The sequence below is a fragment of the Struthio camelus genome, chromosome 19 (assembly GCF_040807025.1).
Source record: "Struthio camelus isolate bStrCam1 chromosome 19, bStrCam1.hap1, whole genome shotgun sequence".
Taxonomy (NCBI): Eukaryota; Metazoa; Chordata; class Aves; order Struthioniformes; family Struthionidae; genus Struthio; species Struthio camelus.
The window spans coordinates 1,641,645-1,661,155 of NC_090960.1; the positions used below are offsets into that span (position 1 = coordinate 1,641,645).

Genomic DNA, 19,511 nt, shown 5'->3' on the forward strand with positions numbered 1-19,511 from the left:
TACTGAAGCAACGGAGGGCATAGCTGTGCTGATATTTAAAAGAAGTGGAAGAAATTGTAAAAGGCTTGCAAGCCTGTTCTCACGCATGTGCACGCGCGCACACTCCTAAAGATCCATGTGTTTTTTCCACTCACAAGTCTACTGCATTTTACTCTAGCAACACTGAAGAAATCATCAAGATGAATAAAACTCATGACCCACAGACTCCCCCTACCATGATATGTTCATGTACAGGCAACGTTTGCATCATAAACTGAAAGAGCGATTCTGGCCAGTGGTTAAGAAGCCAATAGCAAATTCAGCTTCCAACTGAGCCTTGCTCAGTGGGCAGAGCAGCTTTTCATATCTGCCAGTTACATTTTAAGCTCTCTTAACACAGAGTTAGCTTTTGAGTTCCCCGAAGATGCTTCCCAGGACCCGATTTAACCGGAAGCTGTCTAAGAGACTTGTCCAGCTGTGTCTGAGCAGCAGCGCTGGCGGCGCGGTGCCTGGCACCATCTAGTGGGGACTCCCGTCTCCTCCTGCAGTGTCATGAATTTCTGTTCCCAGGAGCAGACAGCTCTGAAGTATTGGATCTGATTGCCCACCTCTTGATCAAGAGAGCAGACTTCATTTCTGTCTAATTAAGCTGCTTTAAGTTTTCCTGGGGAGCTGATGAGAAACTGAAGCAAGGGCTCTTCCTAGCACAGAAAAGTTTTCAAGCTGTTCCATGCCACAGCTTTGGAAACTCAACAATTAAGGAAACATAAGAATTAAAAATCCATTCTTATGAAGTCTCTGTAGTTCCAAATCATCTAAGCACAGACTACTGGAAAAGGGAACATAAGAATAACAAAAAGCAAATCTGAATTTTAAAACTCTTCCAGTGGCAATAACCTAGAGTGACACTAACAAGCACAAAGACATAATTCACGCTGTAATTTACGTGGAATTGTTTTCCGTAAGGGTCTGCAGTCAGAAATAGTACACGACGTTTACCAAACAAAGCTTTTGTGTGTTCCCCGATTATCACCTTTACGAGTCAAAACTGACACCAGGGCAGACAGCTTTTACCTGTGGGGGTTCATAGATGGCAGCAACCTCCGCCCGGATCCCCAGAGGGATGTCTTTGTGCTCTGTGTATCGGCCATATAAATATCCAAGATGTTGGTTTCCTGTCTTCCGCCAGAAGTCTAGGAAGCGATCTGCAATTGTGTGGTTCTCAAACATGATGTTGTCAACATGCCTGTATTTCTGTTTGACAAAGTTCAAGCGTCAGGCCATCCTCAACTAGCTCCATTCACTTTGCCTGCTGCCAGTACCTTCCCCAGAGACTTCCAGCTGCCTAGGATGTACACCACCTATTACAGCTGAATCTTGCCAAAGCAAGAACAGGGAAAGCTAGCTGGCTCCCTCTCTCCTTCCCTTTTCTCTGCTCCAGTTTCCCAGTCCAGCACCACTCTCCCATCCAGCAAGCAGAACTCACCGTGGGCTAGACTTTGGGGAAGCGCTGAGCATCCCCAGCGCCTCGTGTTAGCTTGGCTTCTTTACTAGAGCCCTTATCCCCTGAGCCTTGCCAATTAGAAAAAATGGTGATGTTTAAGGGGAAACCACAAGAAACATGGGGTGGCTTTTTGGATCCTGAGTGGAGAAAGAGAGCAGATTCATTTTCAGCGCTGTCAGCTCAGATGTCCTCCACATTAAGAAGAAACTGCTGAACCAGATACATTTTGGAGTCCCTTTCTGGAAGGGATAAAGACCTTAACAGCCATTCCCCCAACAACTTCCAATATGCAAATGCCTCCTGCTCCAAGTCGGCTGTTCTTGAAATCATCTCTCGAAAAGTAAGAGGCAAGTCTCTTCACAGCTTTAAGCACAAAGGCCCCTGCAAGCACTGTCTCACCTGTCTATTGAGAGTGATGGCGCTCGGTTGACACTTTGTGCAAATGCCCTCTGGCCAAGGAGGGTGCCCTTCACAGCCCGATTTAATCTTGCAGCTGATGTTTTCTAGGGCAACAAATTTCCCCCTGCAAGAAGGAAAGAAGGTTGCCGTTATCATTGCAAATGCTTTTGGGCCTCAAATAAAGCAAGCGGCTAGAAACGTCATACGGGAAGCAGGGCAAAGGAGACATGGTAACACCAACGCTTTGTATTTCCAGAGGATCTCAAAGCGCTCTGCAAACTCCCTGCAAGGGACGCACCACTCCTGGAATCCCCAAGCAACCTCCGCTGTCCACTTAGCGAGGAAAGTCAAAGAGCTGACGTATGCCCCCCCGGCCCAGCTCCTAACCAGATATTTGAGCAAGAGCAGAGACAGAAAAAACTCATGGGACCTGCTTTAAATAATTTATGCGGCACATGGGAAGCAACACATTATATTGCTAAGACAAATTAGAGCTCCTTTCACGTACACAAGGCTTCCTACAAAGGGAAGTTCCCTTCAAATGAAAGTATTTTGGACTTGAGTTTCATCTCACAAAGGCATTAAGAAAATCCTGACAGCATTCAGGAATAAGAGGGAGAAGGTTACATCTCTGCATAACTTATTTAAAAGAGCTGGATTCCAGAACGCAGTGGGTTCCCTGACATCACTAAAGGGGACTTCGGATCCTTCCCTGAACACGTGCCACAGCGAGGAAACGGCTACTGAAGAAATAAATACTTGTTTCAGCACTTCCTCTCTGTTCAGCAGTTATCTGGCCTGTGTCACCACAGTATCCTTGAGCCCGCTGCAAGGCAGGATGCCTTATTCTCCACTTAACAGGCTGTGAACCATGGCATCATGACAAGAAAGGTTTTCACTAGGAGCACAGGGAGCACGGGACAGAACAGAAACAGGCCCTAAGGAACGTTAAGCTCATCTTTCTGTCCCATTCATATTTGTAGATAAGAAAAATGGTTCGTGGATGAAAGCTCCCCAAATCCACCAGTCTCAGTCCCCCTCCTCAAGGTTTAAGATCCAAACTCAGAGCTTGATATAATCAAGGAACCTCTTTCCTTCCATCTGGCCTTCTCCTCCCTTCAGCAGCGTTCCCCGGAAGCGATTATGTTGCCACAGCAAAAGACAAGGGGCTTGCTTTCTCTCTCTCTCTCTCTCTCCCCTCCACCCCTTTTCTTCAAATAAGAAAGAAAAAAAAAAAAAAGCTACACCACTCCAGTGAGTTTTTTTTTTTTTTTTAAAGCTACAACTAGAGTCCCTTGAATGTTGAGATTTTCTTACTTGTCTGCCCCTCCGGTCAGCTTCCTGATGTAGGCATGGAAAGACATATGCTTCACAGGAGGTTCCAGATGGTTCAAATAATCCTCATCAAAAGGCTGCCAAAAACACCACACAAAGAAAAGCCAGGTCAGACACCTGTCTGATAGTACATTGATCACTACACAAATGGATGTTCTAGATTCAACCCCACTGGCTCTAAATATGGAAACAATCAAGAAAATTTAGGTTCTCTTTCAAGGCAGCTACTACTGTGACAGAAACAGGGGGACTTTACAACAGTGAGTTTTATTATTGCCTCCTACTTTTGTAACAGATTGGCTCCACAAATCAGAATGAGCCTCAAAGGCAAAATGCTTTTTCCTTTCAATACCTAACAACAAACAAAAAGCCCAGCTGCTCAAACAAGGCCAAAGAACTTCCAGAACACACGGCAGGGAAGCGGAGGGAACAGCCATCCTGGCTTGCACAGACTTTTCAGGGTTCACTGCTACTTGCCATAAATTATACAGCTTAGCACATTTGCAGGCGTTGCTAATGCTGCCTTCAACCTGAATAATATATGGTTAAAACGAGAAGTGTTGGGATCCATGAGGAGAGGGGATGACACAATGCAGTACAGAGATCCAGGCAAGAGCGAAGAGGGAGGAAAACTGGAGCACTTCTAAAGCACTTTCTGTTAAACCCATTACTGCAGAAAAACAGAGCGTTAACAAGAATAAACCCAGGGTCTCCAAAGGCCTTAGCCTTTAGGCCAGAGTTTAGCTACCCTGGGCGCAGGCAGGTACATCTGACAGTGCACGGCAGGGTTCTGACTTAGAGCTGCTATCTCTGTGTGGGCAGAGCTAGGAGGAGAAGTGTTCACTTGGGAAGAAAGCGAATCTAAGAACTTCAGGCAACATGCCTTTGGCACCTTCTGCAGCATCTGCCTGGGGCTCTTACCTCTAGTGGTACACAATGCACACATTTACCCAAGGGGCCATGGCGACACCTATCCAAAGAGAAACACAATTAGCACAAGTCTCATTCACTAATGGAAAAGTTAGTCCAGAGCAACTTTTGCAGTCTTCCAGTTTAGAAGCTCTGTACAATCATACGGCCCTGAGCAACTCCACCCATTATGGCACGCTACAGAGGGGTCACCAGAATAATTTCACGTAAAGAAATCGCAATAGCTTGGGCTTAAATCTGAGAGCCCAAGGTCAAGATCAAACACTCCTAACGCCTGTGTCACTGGCAAGCAGCTCTGCTCTCTGAACAGCCACATGCATCAGTGTCAGATCACAGCATCTCAAGTTTTACAATCCTGCGCTGATGCTGTGTTTCAATTCAAAGAATTTTAAATATACGTCATAGGGCCGGCCTGCGTGGCTTCAACAAAAAGACAACCAAAACATTCATCCTTTATCAGTCACTAGGGGATGGTCTGGAACAAACAGGGAAGCATGTGTTTATCTGAGAGATAAAGACCTGCTGGGTAAAGTTACAAAAAGGAGGGAAAAACATCTCCTTTTGAGGCGATTGCTTAATAAAAAACAACCACCCCCTCTCCCCCCCAAAAAACAAACAGAGCCCTCTGCCCCAGCACCAGGAACAGGTCAGTGCTAGTTTTCAAAAGGCGGCCTCTAGAGATGAGCGTGGCTGTCGGCTCTTGTAAGGAAAAAATGTATGGTATCCAGTTGCAGCATTGCTTTTAACGAGGTATCGTGGCAGATAATGTACATAGAGGACCCCTAAAGGCTGCTAATGCACTCAGCAGAATGCCAGCATCCCATCATGTTTAGATTGATATGCACTCACAAATACAGGAACAAGCCCAGACATACATTTTTTTATCATAAATATCCGCCACTGTGCTTTGCCTCCCTGCTAAGAACAATGCCTTCATTTATTCTTTTGAAAAATGTGGTCAAGTTAAAGACAATGTTTTTGCCACAGAGTGGTGGGTTTTGCCTTTATTGTTTCAATAATGTGACACGTCCCTCATTCATCATCAGCCTGAAAAGGTTAGATAGGATTTTTCACGTAAAGGCTACCTCTCTCCAAACTTCCTTGCTGCTGCAGCGCTAGAGATAAACCATATGGAAGGCAGCACAATGGGGCAGGGTGAGATAGTCTGTTTTAGAAAGAATTCCCGGTTGCCTTTAAAATTTTCACTCAACTCCTTTCAGAAGTCACTCTGTAGAGCGGTCTAGCCTGAAGCCAACGACCAGTAGAGATATCAGGGCAGGAGCCAACTGGGACGTTGTTAACGATGAGCAACAAAAACCACCAGGTCATTTTAGTAGCATCTATGTAGATTTATGGTGGTATTATGTTACTGTTGTATTATGACTTTTACAAAAATACGAACTACTTTGTTTATCTAAGCCTCCTGCAGCTAAGAGTTTTGGCAAAGTTAGACTTTGTTACACTTCTGCGAGCTAAACGGATTCCCTGGTTTCATAGAAAGGTTAGGAAAGGCACATGATGGAAGGGAAGCCAAAACCCAGATAGGCAGAGACCCAAGTCCCAATTCCACCTCTGCCATCAGTAAGGTTTCCACTCATTCCTCTCGCGTGTTCATTTTTCCTTTATAAGAGCAGCTGGATCTGACGACACAGAAGGGCTCCTGCTTGGGACATCCGAGGTAAGGTGCCGCATGCACAGACCCCAGTGCTGTAACCCAAGACAGCGATGCCCAGTTGTTCGACTCTGCCCAAGCAGGGAGAGACCGCATGGCAGGCGGACAGGGTGATAAAGCCGAGGTCACCACCCTGACAGAGGAGCTGTCTGCTATTTAGAAAACAAACCTAACCTTGATGTTTTACTCCCTGTTGCTACTGGCTGAGTGATGCTGAGGTAGCAGCCCTCTGTAAAGGCGTGTTTCCCCATCCGTGCCTTTGGTGTGAGGCCGAGACCAGGTCCCGCCGCCCTGTATGCCTGTTACTTCAAGGCTCAAGCAATGAGATTAGCTACGTATTGAGACCATATGGACCAGGAGCTACCGCAGACCGCAGACAGCAGGCCCCTGCTTATTAAGCAGTTTGCCACACAGCACCAGCTGCCAGGATATCCCAAAGAAGAATACTTTGAATTCATTTTAATCTAGAGAGTTCTAAATATTTTAGGAGCACAAAATATATGATCACAAGTCCCATTGCTGAGGCCACCTTGATCTAAACAATAGACGCTCTGAACGAGTCCTTCCTGGCAAAGGCCCTGGAATTTTGGTATCTGCTTCCTTCCTCCGCTCACCAGAGCCCCAATTTAACCTTAACAATGGCAAGGACTGTTTTCCCTTGTGAACATTTCAAAGGCAGTGAGGGATAAAGCAATGGTTCAGAGGGCAGTTCCCATAGCATGCTTCCTGGCTGTTGATTTCAGGCAAGATGTTAAAGTCCCTGGTGAGGCACAGATGCACCATCATCACATCGGCAGAAAAAGTCCATCAGTACTTACAGCTGCTGGTCTCGACTTCGGTAAATCTTTCCATCCTGTTTGATCAGATACTGGTCGATCTCATCTTCTACCACCTGGGGGGCCCCCACAGGTCGCAAGCCTTGGGAGACAGAGGTGTCCATGGTCTCTGAGGAAGAGCCAGCAGGGCTCGAAGGGTAGAGAAACAGCATATCGCCATGCCTATAGGCGTGGAAAGACAACACACAGGCATCAGTTGAGAACAAGCGCTGCTTCCAGCTTAGCTGGGGTGGCAACCCAGACATTAAGACACACTGCTCTCAGGGGCGATCATACAGACAACTAGAAAGGCTCAAGCTCCACCCTGTCCACCTTCCCCTTTCACCAGCAACTCAACTACATCAGATCTGCACCCTGACCATGTGGAAGAATTGGCTGCTCCCCACAGCATAGCACAGGGAAAGCCTGCGCAAGCACATCATGAACCAACACACCAGTGTTTATACACCTTTAGTGCATATTTCTGGGCAGCAAGCCTTCTGGACCCACGGAAGAACGTGTGATTTGACATAAGCTATAAACAGACTAGCAAACATGGTGCACTGTGATCATAAGCCATTCCATTAGCTACCTCTTTCTGCTCCTTTGGTGATTTGCATGACAATGTTGCAGGCTTCACAATTCTACAACTGCCAAAACTAAGCCTTTTCATCATGAGACAAGATCAAAGGAAAAAGATGAAGAAGAATAAGGAGACAGGCAACAACTCCAGCAGGGAAAAGGGCTAATCCGGATCCTGTGCACATCAAGTCACAGCCTTCCCAAGGCAGCTGTGACAGCTCTGACACATGCACAAATTGCACTCAGCAGTAACACTTCTTGTGTTTTCAGTGTGTTTAACATTATTATTGTCATTAACGGAATGAAGACATCCCCAGCTACACGTGAAGTGTTTGCACCGTTTTGCACCTCTGCTTTCCCCGGGCACCTGGCTACAGAAGAGGGAAACCCTGGCTCATACACAGGGGACTATCAGACTCTAGCACGATGCAGAAGAGCACACTGTGGGTGAAAGAAGGGATGAGGCAGCTCCCTGCAGGCTGTAAAAGAGCAAACAGGAGGCCTATTACTGCCTCACCACAACAAGCAATGGGCAGCGCAAGAAGAAACCTAGGACATGGCTACCACAGCCTACCCCGTAGTCATTTGGATCATCCCCATTCTGCATGTCAGTCAAGTCTGCCTCCTCAAGTAGAGAGCGAGTGCCATCTGAAAGCTTGGGACCGCTGCAATGTGTGCTTGTCTGCCACCACCCGGCTCAGAAGGAAGAGTTCGGACAAGCTTAGAGAAGAAGCACCCTGTTGTACAAAGCTCCCCCTCCATCCACTGTGTTCTCTGTCAGGACTCACTTGATTTTCAGTAAGTTGAGAGATTTGTTTTGCGATGCTGTGATCTCTCCTGTCCTGTTTCTATTGGTGTAGACAGAAAACCCATTATTCCTGAAACCAAACTCTTTCGCAACCTGAAAGAGAGAAGAATGACATGGTTTAAGACCCCTCATAGCCCTGGTCTGATGCTGAAAGCTGCACAGAGCAAGTGCTGAGGCCAGGGAACTTCTACCGCAAAAGCTTAGCTCCATTCATCCTTATTTCTGAAGGGTGCAGGATAACTAAGAAAAATAGGAACACTTCATAACACACAATAACTTAAAAAGAACGTCACTCTCACTCATACAACACAAATGTAATATTTTGTCTAAATCCAGGCAAGTATTGTAACGGCTACAGGGGGAAGAAGAATCCTGTCCGTTATCCCAGTTCTCTGTCTCCAGCCTTGCCAGCACGCACCAGCCAAGTCATCTTCATCTTCCTAAGCACCACAACTCCTTGGTCCAGACCTTCATCCTTAAGGCTCTTCTGCCCCCAGCTCTGATCTCACATCTCAGTTACTACATGAGCTTCACAAAAACTCTTCCTACTGTTCTCATTTCTGCTTTTCTGCATTTGCTTTGTTTTTCCTTGATGGGCCTTAGCCTCACAATCACCATCTTTCAGTCCCCAGGCAGGCTTTTTCCCCCTTATCCTCTCAGCAACTCAGTTAAAGGCTGCTTTATTCTTAATGACTGAACGCCATTTATGGCCATTTTCACATTTTGCCTTTTAAAAACCTAATCAGTTTAAAAATGGAATTAAAAGTTTCTCTAGACGGCAAGCTTCTCCCTGAGTTCTTAAGTTAATAGTTTTTCTTTATTTTATAATTACGCACATTTCTCTGCGGTTTTGGTAGAGCTCACAGACAGTGACTACACACAGGACACAAGTCTTACAAAACACATACAGAACTGTCACATGAGCAAAGTAAAAGGGAAAGCAGTTTCTCTACTGTCAGTTGTGCTGCAGTTCGTAGCAGTAACTGATCTGCTGTTTGAATGGAAGCATGATTTTCAAACTGTCTCTTTATCTTCTGCACTATACTTGCCAGAGTTAAACGTTAGCTCTTCAGGCTGCAGACTTCACCAATGTTTTCAAGCAGACAAATTTCACAATATATTGACAAAAAGCTCCAGTTCCTAACTAGATTCTAACCCGAATACATCAGAGAGTCTACTTATTTAGTATCCTTACCTAGGATGCATAGCCTTACGTGCTTCAAAAGACAGAGAAGCATGATTATTCAGGTCCTCAGCACTCTGAAACCTGCTTTTTTGCACACTTCAACAACAACTGCCAAGAGAGCTGTACAGCAGGAAGACAGTGCACTCCAGGAATAAAACACCTTCAAAGATCAGCAAATGTTGCATAGAGAGGAAAGCTGCACTTTCAAAAGGGCACAATTAAGTAGCTCCTCCACTAACTGAATTCTGTGTCTGCAAGCTTTTCTGGAGTCGTTGAGGAAGAGATCTAAGTTAACTGCAAACACAGAAGAAGCAACCTGATGTCTCTTGAACTATAACTATCTACCTGAATATGAAATCCACCATATAGATTCACATTTGAGTGTTAAAATCACAACTATTAACATGCATAGATTTTAGGTGGTAAAATTTGCAATTTTTCTCTTTCAAGTAAACTCTACTATCGGGAAAAAAAACAACAACAACAAAAGAAGCGTTTCTTTCATTCAGCTGAGCAAGAGGATATAGCTTTCCTCAGATTAACAGATAATTTTAGCGAATGCTGATGCTTTTGTTCAGATGGTAACTAGCTGCAAGCACAATTGTTCCACACTCCCTCCGGTAACATGAGCCCTTGAAACTGAGCAGCGTGTTCTGCACAGGATCCAAAGACTGCAAAAAGAACACTTTTCCCTTGGGTGAGGGCATTTGGAGACTGCAGTAGGTTTCTCTAACCTAGCTCTGAAATCCTGAAAGCACTCAGGATTTTTGCTTGGTCAAGTGGGAATTACTGTTATAATCAAATTTCAAACAAAGCAAGTGACTCACAAACAGCAGGATGTTTCAGTGGGCTCCCCTTTCCCCTCGCAAGGTAAAAGGAAGTCTCAATAACTGAAAGAATGGCCCTTCAGGTAGAGGAACACAAAGTACTCCTCTTATAAAGCAAAGAGCTCCTAACTTGGGGGTTCCAGTTTACAGAGGAGTGCCAGGACAGCAGGAAACAGAGAACTGCTCGCTCTTAAACGGCAAACTTCAAGCAGACGCATCAAACCAGAGAACAAACTACGGCCAACAATTCGACAACCCCAATACAACGTGTTCTTCATGCTGCAGGTTGGAAATCCTTCCCAAGAGATTCCAGAAGGCTCTCAAACTGCTTTAAGATCTCACTTTAATCCCTTGCTTGCTCTCTCCAAAACCATACCGGAAAAGCAGTGACATACAAAACCCAAGCAAATGATATTCAAGGAGCACATCACGCAGCCACATTTCAACTGGATCATGTCGGAAGAGGCCAGTACCTTGCAGCACGGTTTGACGATCAAATAGCTCTTCCCTGTGTAGTTGTCAGCCTTTCCTTCCTCAGCTACTCATATAGCAGCTCATTTCCTCGGGAGAACATTAAAAACGCGTCCTCTCCAGGAAAGTTCCCACCCCAAGAAATTCCAATCGTAAAGCTAAATAAGTTTTCTTCTTTAAGTTCGTCACTTATCCCCGGAACAGTAATAAAAAACCTAGTTTCAGCCGCATGAACAGAAATGCTGTTTTCCACAGCGCATGTTGATCCACACTGCTGTCAGCACACTCGCCCAACTAGGTTAAGCACACACCACCCGTTAAAGAAAGCCACTGTACAGGAACAGCCACAACCAGCAAGCTAACCGGCTCCCAGGAGCACAGCTTGAACCGCAGCCCCTGGCCAAGCAGCAGGAACCCTGCGTCGTTCCGAGAGGAAGGAGCACGGAAGAGGAGAAATGCTGAAAGGCAGGATACCTTCTTGAGGAACGTTGCCACGGTTTCTCGCTTTGTGGCTGTGATGCGCTTCACCCCTTCTGGGGACTGCACACGGATTATCTGCGGGGGTTAAGGAGACAGCCTGAGTTAGTGGCCAGCTGACAAAGAGCCCACCCCGTGCTGCCAGTTCGTTTATTCAGGGTTGAATTATGCATGCACAATGCAGACCACCCCCCACATCCCAACCCAACCACTCCCTCCTCCTGCTTTTAATAGCGCTCTTCTTAAGAGTACAAACATACAGGGAAGTAATTTGTGCACTGCACTATGGTATATGACCAATGTTTGCATGCTACAGGGCGAATTACTCTAGTATGCGAGACGCTGCGAGAAGCTGTCATTATAAAAACACTAACGTTGCGTTTTTGTCAAAGCTTTGACCTCAGACGTGGAATTACACTTTCAGAAAGAGAAGGTGAATCAGAGCCTCTACGAGAGCAGTTTATTCACTGCCTGTACAACAAACACCGGCCTAACCGGCGTGAAGGGGCACCTACGCTGTCGTTACGTTTAACGTCTCATGGAGAGATTACGAGAACAGAGCCAAAAGGCACAGGCTGTAACTGCGAGACGCGTAACAACGCTTCTGCTGCGGCCCTAGATCACAAATGGGACAAAGTGGCAATCTTGGGGGAAAAAGGCCAGGGATAAACCTCGGCAGAGCAACAAGCCGGGGCCGGGAAGCTGCGAGCATAAACGCCGCCGTCCTCACGCTCCCGAGGGCCGCATCAAAGCGGCGAGGAAGGAAGGGAGGGAAGGAGAGCCCCGGGGGGGGGGGGGCGCGGCGGGGGCTCCCGGCAGAGATAACAAATCTCTCCGCTCCGGGCCCGGCCCGACGGCCCCGGGACGCCTGGGAGTTCAGGCGCCGCTCGGCGGGCGGCCGCGGCCCGCCGGGAGGCCCCGCGGCTCGGGGGGCCGGGCCAGGCCGCGGGGCGGGCGGGGACCCGGCCCAGCCCAAGGGGGCCCCGCGCGGGCGGCCCGGGAGCGGCGGCGGCGGCAGCGGCCCCACAGGAATCTGCTGCCTCATCGCCCCTCCCCCCGGCCCCGCCGCCCCGGCCCGGCCCCACTCACGATCGTCTCCGCCATGGCGCGGCCCGCCGTGCCCCACGGCCCGCTCTGCTCTGCTCCGCGCCGCCCCAGTCCCGGCTCCGGTCCCGGCTCCGGTCCCGGCTCCGGTCCCGGCCCGAAGCCGCCGCCGCCGCCGCCCGGACCCGGCCGCGCCGCCCGCTGCCTCCGCCGCCGCCGCCGGCCGCGCCGCGCGCCCCGCCAACAACGTTCCGCGGCGCGATGGTTCCTAGGGCCGGGGCGGGGCGGTGCGCCGCGCCCGCCTTCCCCCGCCTGCCTCGGTGCCACGCGGGCAGCGCTTCCCCCCGGCAACGGCGCCCGGCGCACCGTTCCGCCGCACCAATCCCCCCCCCAACCCCTCCACGGGGCTGGCATTCCCCGCAGTGTCCCCGTCACCGGCCTGACATCGCCCCCGCCGCCGCAGAGCGGGGAGGGGGAAGGTCGGGGCGATCCCCCCCCCCCAGGAGCCTTTCCAGGCCCTCATTAGCCAAGCCTGCTAATGAGGCCGGCTCAGGGGGTGGGGGCTGCAGCTGCACCAGGGCCGGGGGGCCCACGAGTGGGCTCAGCTGTGCGGCGTGGGGAGGGGGGAAACGGGGCGCCGCAGCCCTATTTAACCCCGGGGACGCAGCCCCTCCTGTGATGGGAGCGTGACTGTGGGGTGAGGCTGGAGGAGCAGGATGGTGCTGAGCGGCGAGTGGCTCTCCCGGCTCTTCGGCCCCCGCGGCGAGAGCAGCCGGCTGCTGCCCGAGGTGACGCCGCCAGGGCGTCCCTGACCCGCTCTGTCGGGCCAGGCCCGGAGCCACCCGCGTCCCCCGGCCGTGGGGCTGGCGTGGCCCCGCGTGCCGCTCCGGCAGCCCCTCGGCGAGCGGCTCTTCTCTCTCCCTACGCAGGCCTCCCGGCTGGTGGAGCTGCCCTTTTCCTCCTCCGATGATGATGACGATGATGAAGGCTCCCTGTGCTCGCCGGCCGGGGAGGCGGGCCGGCCGGTCCCGCCGCAGCCCAGCGCCTCGGGCCGCTGCGTGAAGTACCTGGCCTTGACCTGGAACCTGCTCTTCCTCCTGCTGGGGCTGCTGGCGCTGGCGGCCGGGCTCGGGGGGCTGCTGGCCCGGGGCCGGCCGGTGGGTGAGGGCCGGGGGCCGCCGGGCTCCGAGGCGGCGGCGGCGGCGGCACCGCTGGCGCTGGCGGGGCTGGGGGCCAGCGCGGTGTCGCTGGCCGGCTGCCTGGGCGCCCTGTGCGCCAGCCCCTGCCTGCTGCGCTTCTTCGTGGGCGCCGCGGGGGCCTTGGCCGGGCTGGAGGTGCTGGCGGGGCTGCTGGTGTACGCGGCGCGGCGCCGCCTGCGCAACGCCCTGCGCGACGCCTTGCTCCTCTGCCTCCTGCGCTACCCGCAGGAGCCCGACCTGCGCGTCCTGGTGGATGAGGTGCAGCGCAGCCTCCGCTGCTGCGGCCTCGGCTCCTACCGCGACTGGGAGAGCAACCCGTGAGTCGCCGGCTGGGGCTCTGGGGTGCATCGCGCCGGTGCGCGACCGGCGGGTTGCAACCCGGCGGGAGGAAGGTTTGCAAGACCGGCGGTGACCCGAGCGCTTCTCCTTGTGCATCCCGCAGGTACTTCAACTGCAGCGCGCCGGGAGCGCAGGCCTGCAGCGTCCCGGCCTCCTGCTGCCTGGACCCGCGGCACAACGGCTCCGCCGCCAGCGCCCAGTGCGCCCTCGGGGCCCTGCGCCTGGGCGAGGCGGCGGCCCGGAGCGTCGTACACATGGGGGGCTGCGTGGCCCAGCTCGGCGCCTGGCTCCGCGGCCAGGCGGGCGCCATCGCGGCCGGCACGGCCGTGCTGGTGCTGGTGGAGGCGGCCGGTGCGCTCATGGCGCTGAAGATGCTCAGGGACATCGCGCCCAGGCCGGCGCGGGAGTGAGGACGCGCCGGCCGCCCGCTTGGCGCTGGCACCGGCCGGGCTTCCCCATCAGCCGTGCCGGTGCGGTGCACGGGGCTCTGCCCTCCCTTGGTGCATGGAGCAGGCTGATGCAGCCCAGAATAAAGCTCTGCAGAGGCTCGACCCCCCCCCCCCCCCGGGCATCCGCCCTGTCCCGGTGCTGTGTTCACCCATCGCTCTCCCGCGTGCGCAGCTCCTGCTGCCCCGGCTCTCCCGCAGCAGACCTGTCCCGCCGCCAGCCTGGCCCTCCCTGGGCAGGGGCAGCACCGCGGGGGGACGTGCACCTGCTGGGGGTCCTGGGGGGGGCCACCCTGGCCCTAAGGAGCCTATGCCACTCACCAAGCCGGCTTGCCGGCCATCCCGGGGGCTGCGACAGCCCCGTCCGCCCTGGGGAAGGGGCGTTTCCCGCACCGTGCGGCGAGCCGGTGCCAGCCCAGCACCCCGCGCCGCACCTCCGCTCAGCCCAAGCCACCACACCGGACTCCCACGCTCGTTCTCTGTGTTTTAATTAGCATTTTCCTGGGCTGGGCCCTGCCGTGGGGACAGGGGTGGCTTCTACCTAGGTAGCGCTAGGGGCGCGGGGAGGGTGGCGGTGGCCGCGCCGCGGCCGCCTAGATGATGCCGTACTGCGCCAGCTCGTGGAGCTCCAGGTGGCTGAAGGCTTCCCAGGGGCAGATCACGGTGATGTCTGCAGAGGAGCGAGAGGCCGGGTCAGCGCCGGCCCGGCCCGGCCGCGGGGGCCGAGCCCCGCTGCCCGGCCGCGGCACAGCGGGGACGGCAGCTGCCTTACCTGTTCCCAGCCCCTCCATGCCGGGGATGTCATCGCCAAACCTGCAAGGAGAGACAGCGCCTGGACCCCGTGCCGGCCCCGTTCGCGCCGGGCTGGCGCGGCCGGCGGCACCGCGGCGTTCCCGGGGCTCGGCCCCACTCACCCCTGCACCCCCTTTTTGGGGGGCTTGCTCTTGAACTGCCTCGTCTGCCTCTGCTTGAACTTGGGGGGCCCCTTGCGGGGGGTGGCGGGTCCCCCCGTCACCCTCGTGGCCGACTTGATCTCCGGTTTGAGGGGCTCCAGGCTCATGGCTGCGCTGGGGCCGGCCGGCCGCCCCCGGGTCGCGCTGTCCCTGCGGCTCCGGCGCTGGGCACGGGACGGCTCGTCACGCCTGCGGAGGGGCACGGATGGGGGGCACCGGGGGGCTGCAGCTGTCCCGGGCGCCGGCCCCAGGCTTGCTGCGGCTGGAGCCGTCGCGGCGGGTGGCAGGGACCCAGCGCCCCGGCTGCCACCCGCTCCCGCCCCGGGGCCCCTCGGCCGCTGCTGATCCGCTTTCCGGGCTGCCCGGCCGAGAGCTCCCTCCCGGCAACCTTGACTTAGCCCAGCTCGGCACCTGCTAATCCCCTTACCCCAAAGGCATCGAAGGGCGTCCGCGGGGGCACCCCGAGCCCCGTCCCTCGCCCCCCGCGGATGCCAGGCTGGGGAGCCGCTCGCCACGGCGGCATTGCCGCGAGCCCTCGCCGGGGCTCGCCCCGAGCCGCCCGTGTCGCGGGGGCCGCAGCGAGTTAGCCGGGGTGCAGCTGGCACGCAGGGGAGCCGGCCGTCCCCGGGGGCTTGTTTGCAGCCAGATGGTTTTGCAGAGTGGCGCAGAGCCGTCCTGCCCGGCCGCGGGGCTTGGCACTGGGGTCTGGGCGGCTGCGATGCGGGGTAGGGGGGAGCAAAGGGCTGCAGGGGCTGGGAACGCGCGGCGGGCACCACAAAGCGCACCTCATCTGGGCCCAGCTGCCACGCGGTGGGCTGAGCACGGGGATCTCGCTCCGGTGTTGGTGCGCGGTGACACAGCCCCGTTGCAGAGCCCTGCTGAGCCAGGCACCCCCCAGGCAACGGCCCAGAAAGAGCCTGGGGACACCGTTTGCGTCTGCGTGTTGCAAGAGTGGGAGGCAAAAGCAGGATTCTGCCTAATGCAAAGAAATGCCCTGGCCCAGGAATACCAGCCTTCAGCGTGAGCAGCTCCCATCCCGCTACGGAGCAAAGTTGACCGCTTACCCCTATGCGGCGGTTGCCCGAGGCCAGCTCTGCTCCGCGAGGGATCCCTCCGGCCTGCTTGCGCTCCCGGGAGCGGTGCGTGTCCTATAGACGCTCTGGATGGCTTTTAGGGGCTGGCAGATTTATCCTGCTCTGGGGTAATAGGATTATGTCCCTTCTTTTGAAATGGGTAATCTGACGTCCTTCCCCCAGGCTGTACCGGTGGGACGGGAGCGCGTGCGTGGGGAGGGGGGTGCTTGGATTAGTGCTGCTGGGACTGCCCATGTGTCAGGGACCGCCACCTTCGCCGTTTGCCCTGCTGTGCAGGAGAGCCTCTGTCCACCCCATCACCTCTGTGCAATATCTCAAAGTACCAAGGAAAGATTTGCAGCAGATCACTTGCTGGTGGATTCTGCCTCCTCCTCTTTGCACAGCACTCAGGTATTTCTCCCACGAGATTTTCCACTCACTAAGAAATCACCTGGGTGCCCCTCAGCTCACAGGCAGCAGAGATTTCCAGCCCAGCACGAGCCTGTCCTGGAAAGCGCGCTCAGGGCAGTGCTCAGGGGCTGCAGACCTGCAAGCTGGGGACCAAACGTCCTTTGTGGGTCTCCTCTGCCAGGGCACTGTGCTAATGCAGGGAGCCGCAGGCAGCCGTGCCGGGAAACAGCAGCAGCAGAGCCTGCGTGGCTGAAACCACAGGGACCTGCTGGGCTTCCAGCCTGGACAACACCCACACGCTGCGCTCGGCACCACGTATGGTCTGGCCATTAAAGCGAGGGCTGCACCTTACTGCTGCAGCGGGCTTCTACCCTGTGGGAGCTGCCGGGCCCCACCGGAAGACATGATCCACCCAGCGCGTGACCCCGGCCTGGACGGGATACCGGCGGGTGCCAAGGGAAGCTCCTCCTGTCCTCTCGGTGCCTGGCACACGCCCTCCCTCACAGTCTAATCCCAGCTCGTGTCAGTGCGTGGGGACAGCCTGAGCTCTCGCACTCAGCTGGGGGCACCTCAGGCCAATTGCTCTCTTTTTTATGAGAGTCTGAAATTTGGTGGAAGTGGGGCTGAACAGCCTCTGCCCACCCGCCCCATTGTCTGTGGGATAGTATCACGCTAAAGCTTCCTATAATCCGCAGTACTAAAGCAATTACAAAAAGGTATAATCTCAGTACACTTTAATTGAACTTCAGCCCCTTCCACTAATTGCAATTAGTTAGACTTCAGCAAATAGGATTACCTGGATCCAGGAGTGTTTTACATGAAGCTGGCAGAACCAGTTACTTCTCCAGCAAAGACCAGGGCCCTGTTAATTACAGATTCCAGCTTGAGTTTTGTGAGCAAATGCTGCTAAAGAGCTGCACCAGTGTCCTTGGAGAGAGCCCATCCTGGAAGGATGCGGCTATGTTTCTGTAAGATCCCACTGACAGTCAAAAATGCTGCAAGGCAACAAGCTCAGTCTCTGCTCAGTCAGGTAGGATTTAGGGGAGATGATGCTTTAAGATGAAGTTTAAGGAGTTTTGTGGAGTTTGAGGCAAAATGAGGAACAAAGGACATCATTTAAGCCAGACCAGGTCTGGCTGGTATGGCCGAGTCCTGTGAGTGAAACACCAAGGCAGCCACCTCCCTAGAGAGCAAACACACACAGCTGCGCAAGCAGACGGGGTCTTTGGTGTGTTTGGACAAGCACAGGTCACTTCTAACAACAAAACAAACATGGCACAGCTGACACTGCACAGTCAGCTCGGGATGGGCACAGGCGGCCTGGCCAGGATGAAACCTGCGCTCCCGAGGGGAGCAGAGCTCCTGAGCTCAGGGCAATCCTGCTCGGTCCCACTGCACTTGCTCTCTGATACAAAGAGCCCCAGGATGCTGCCTGGCTGCTGAGAAGGTACCTGCCAGCACAGTCCAGCATGCTGAATTAGCACACTCGCCTGCAGATTGTGACCTTGGTCCCCTGAGCAGGGCTGGGACAGCGGTGGGAGGGGAGGAGGGGGCCAAAAGCCATGGGCCGCCATTCGGGATTTAGCAGTGGGGCTGAAGAGCAGTGCCCTTGCTGGGAAGCTGCAGAGACCCACGTGCACAGGGCCACACGCTCCTCCGCGTGAACACGGATCACCTCCGCAGCCCCGCTGCTCGCCTTGCACTGAGCAAATCCCACTGCGAGGGGGAAGGAGCCAGCAAGGTCCAGCACCTCCTGCTGGAAAAGGCCTGGGCTCCTCCATCTGTCTGCGGGGCTGACGCTTTTCCAGTCTCATCCGCAAACACTTAACACAGAGAAGCCTCTAATAGGCTTAGGGAGCTGAAGAACTGGGCAGATGATAAAGCTTCACAGTCCTCCTGAATCACAAGGTTACTGCCAAGCTATGGAAGGTGCTTAAAATTCAAGCTACTGACTACAAGGACAAGGCAAGAGCAGAAGCAACAGGAAGTCCCAGGGATGCTGAGGACACACAACCCTGCCACAGCCTTTGGCTGAGATTTGCCGAGAGCTGGGGGAATGAAGCATCTGTCTCCCAGGGAAATCTAGGGCTCAGGGCACGCGTGAGCAGCTGCCTGCACAGCGCACGCTCTCCCCGCTGCGCTGCCAAGGAGAGGGTTCCCCAGTAAGTGAGAAGCACGACATGACTTTCTGCACAGTTTGTATTGAAGCAGCATGTTAGATCTCTGCTCCCGGGCCAGGGCCCTGCTGTGCTCGGTGCTGCAGACACCCAGGAGTCCCAGGGAGAGGCTCAGACTGCACGCCATTCCTACCTAGTCCTACCTAGCTACCAAGTAGCTTAACTCACACAAATAAATACCACAAATAAATTGGGTCCCGATCCCACAAGCCAGTGTCAAAAAGAGACTCCTGGATCACAGGCAGAAGGTTTCACGCGTTGCCTTTTTGGGAAGGGCTGACCAAAGAGGGCTGGAGGCATTAGGGAGGCCCAGCATGGAAGGACCAGCCAGAGCAGGGTGAGGAATCAGTCCTTCTTCATGCGCAATCTGATTTCCATCTTTAGGATCATTTTAATGTTCTCATCTTGCACGTGCTTTTCTACAGCTGCCAATGCCTGTTCTCCTCCATCCTGGTAATACTTCAGCAGCTCCTCCACATAATCGATCCACACGCAATTGTGGCAGCCGCTCATGCAGCAGTTTGTGGGGGGAAGGAGCTTTGGTGGGTTGGAAAAGGGGAGTTCTCCCTCCTGCAAAGGCTCAGTACCTCCTTGTGAACAAGCCTCCCTGTCACCCTGGAGGACCTCTGTCCGGCAGTCGCTTCCCGGGGCGTCTGAGTTGCCATCAGCCCTTGTTGGGTTGTCTGAAAGTTTTCGAAAGCTGGAGATTTTCGTGGTGTGTCGGTGCAGAGCACCCTCCCCTAACACCAGCCTGCAGCTCCTGGTGCCGTCTAGGTGCTCCTGAGAATTAAAACCCCCGGTGACAACGGCCTGGAGCAGGCACAGGGCTGTCCCGCCTGCGGAAATGGGGCTGGTGGCTCTGACACCGTGCGCTGCCCCGGGAG

General features: G+C 54.3%; 3 protein-coding genes across 5 annotated transcripts in view; 1 reads left to right on the forward strand and 2 right to left on the reverse strand.

The window, feature by feature from the left end:
* NPLOC4 (NPL4 homolog, ubiquitin recognition factor) overlaps positions 1 to 12,229 on the reverse strand; it is a 32,417-nt gene extending 20,188 nt beyond the window's left edge. The window contains exons 1-8 of the mRNA XM_068914114.1: positions 12,075 to 12,229; positions 10,983 to 11,063; positions 8,005 to 8,117; positions 6,638 to 6,817; positions 4,139 to 4,187; positions 3,200 to 3,294; positions 1,883 to 2,006; positions 1,054 to 1,233 (exon numbers count right to left, since the gene is read on the reverse strand). Of these exons, the coding sequence (XP_068770215.1) occupies positions 1,054 to 1,233; positions 1,883 to 2,006; positions 3,200 to 3,294; positions 4,139 to 4,187; positions 6,638 to 6,817; positions 8,005 to 8,117; positions 10,983 to 11,063; positions 12,075 to 12,089 (837 nt within the window). The 5' untranslated portion in view covers positions 12,090 to 12,229. The remainder of the gene's footprint in view (positions 1 to 1,053; positions 1,234 to 1,882; positions 2,007 to 3,199; positions 3,295 to 4,138; positions 4,188 to 6,637; positions 6,818 to 8,004; positions 8,118 to 10,982; positions 11,064 to 12,074) is intronic.
* A 516-nt stretch (positions 12,230 to 12,745) lies between these two features.
* Positions 12,746 to 13,977, forward strand: TSPAN10 (tetraspanin 10). Its single transcript, XM_068914194.1, has 3 exons — positions 12,746 to 12,817; positions 12,959 to 13,545; positions 13,671 to 13,977. The coding sequence occupies exons 1-3, from the start codon at positions 12,746 to 12,748 to the stop codon at positions 13,975 to 13,977; spliced, it is 966 nt and encodes a 321-aa protein (XP_068770295.1).
* Positions 13,978 to 14,478: 501 nt separating this feature from the next.
* Positions 14,479 to 17,588, reverse strand: PDE6G (phosphodiesterase 6G). Of its 3 annotated transcripts, XM_068914122.1 has the most exons (5): positions 17,247 to 17,588; positions 16,031 to 16,162; positions 14,928 to 15,155; positions 14,786 to 14,826; positions 14,485 to 14,683 (listed from the first exon to the last, which is right to left on the reverse strand). In XM_068914122.1, exons 3-5 carry the CDS (start codon positions 15,071 to 15,073, stop codon positions 14,607 to 14,609), a joined length of 264 nt encoding a protein of 87 aa, XP_068770223.1. In that variant the 5' UTR covers positions 15,074 to 15,155; positions 16,031 to 16,162; positions 17,247 to 17,588; the 3' UTR covers positions 14,485 to 14,606. The 3 variants fall into 3 exon arrangements, with proteins under 3 accessions (XP_068770222.1, XP_068770223.1, XP_068770221.1); XM_068914121.1 differs by lacking the exon at positions 17,247 to 17,588 and having other exon boundaries at positions 14,479 to 14,683; positions 16,031 to 16,384; XM_068914120.1 differs by lacking the exon at positions 17,247 to 17,588 and having other exon boundaries at positions 15,752 to 16,288.
* Between the last annotated feature and the right edge of the window lie 1,923 nt (positions 17,589 to 19,511).

What these genes read in the sequence shown, in the direction of transcription:
- PDE6G (XM_068914120.1), bottom strand. An exon ending in CCCAAAAAGGGGGTGCAGGG is followed by an intron (nt 14,827 to 14,927) that starts GTGAGTGGGGCC and finishes CTCTCCTTGCAG; the next exon opens with GTTTGGCGATGACATCCCCG. An exon ending in CATGGAGGGGCTGGGAACAG is followed by an intron (nt 14,684 to 14,785) that starts GTAAGGCAGCTG and finishes GCTCCTCTGCAG; the next exon opens with ACATCACCGTGATCTGCCCC.
- TSPAN10 (XM_068914194.1), top strand. Translation starts at nt 12,746, where the DNA reads ATGGTGCTGAGCGGCGAGTGGCTCTCCCGGCTCTTCGGCCCCCGCGGC. An exon ending in GCAGCCGGCTGCTGCCCGAG is followed by an intron (nt 12,818 to 12,958) that starts GTGACGCCGCCA and finishes CTCCCTACGCAG; the next exon opens with GCCTCCCGGCTGGTGGAGCT. An exon ending in CGCGACTGGGAGAGCAACCC is followed by an intron (nt 13,546 to 13,670) that starts GTGAGTCGCCGG and finishes TGCATCCCGCAG; the next exon opens with GTACTTCAACTGCAGCGCGC.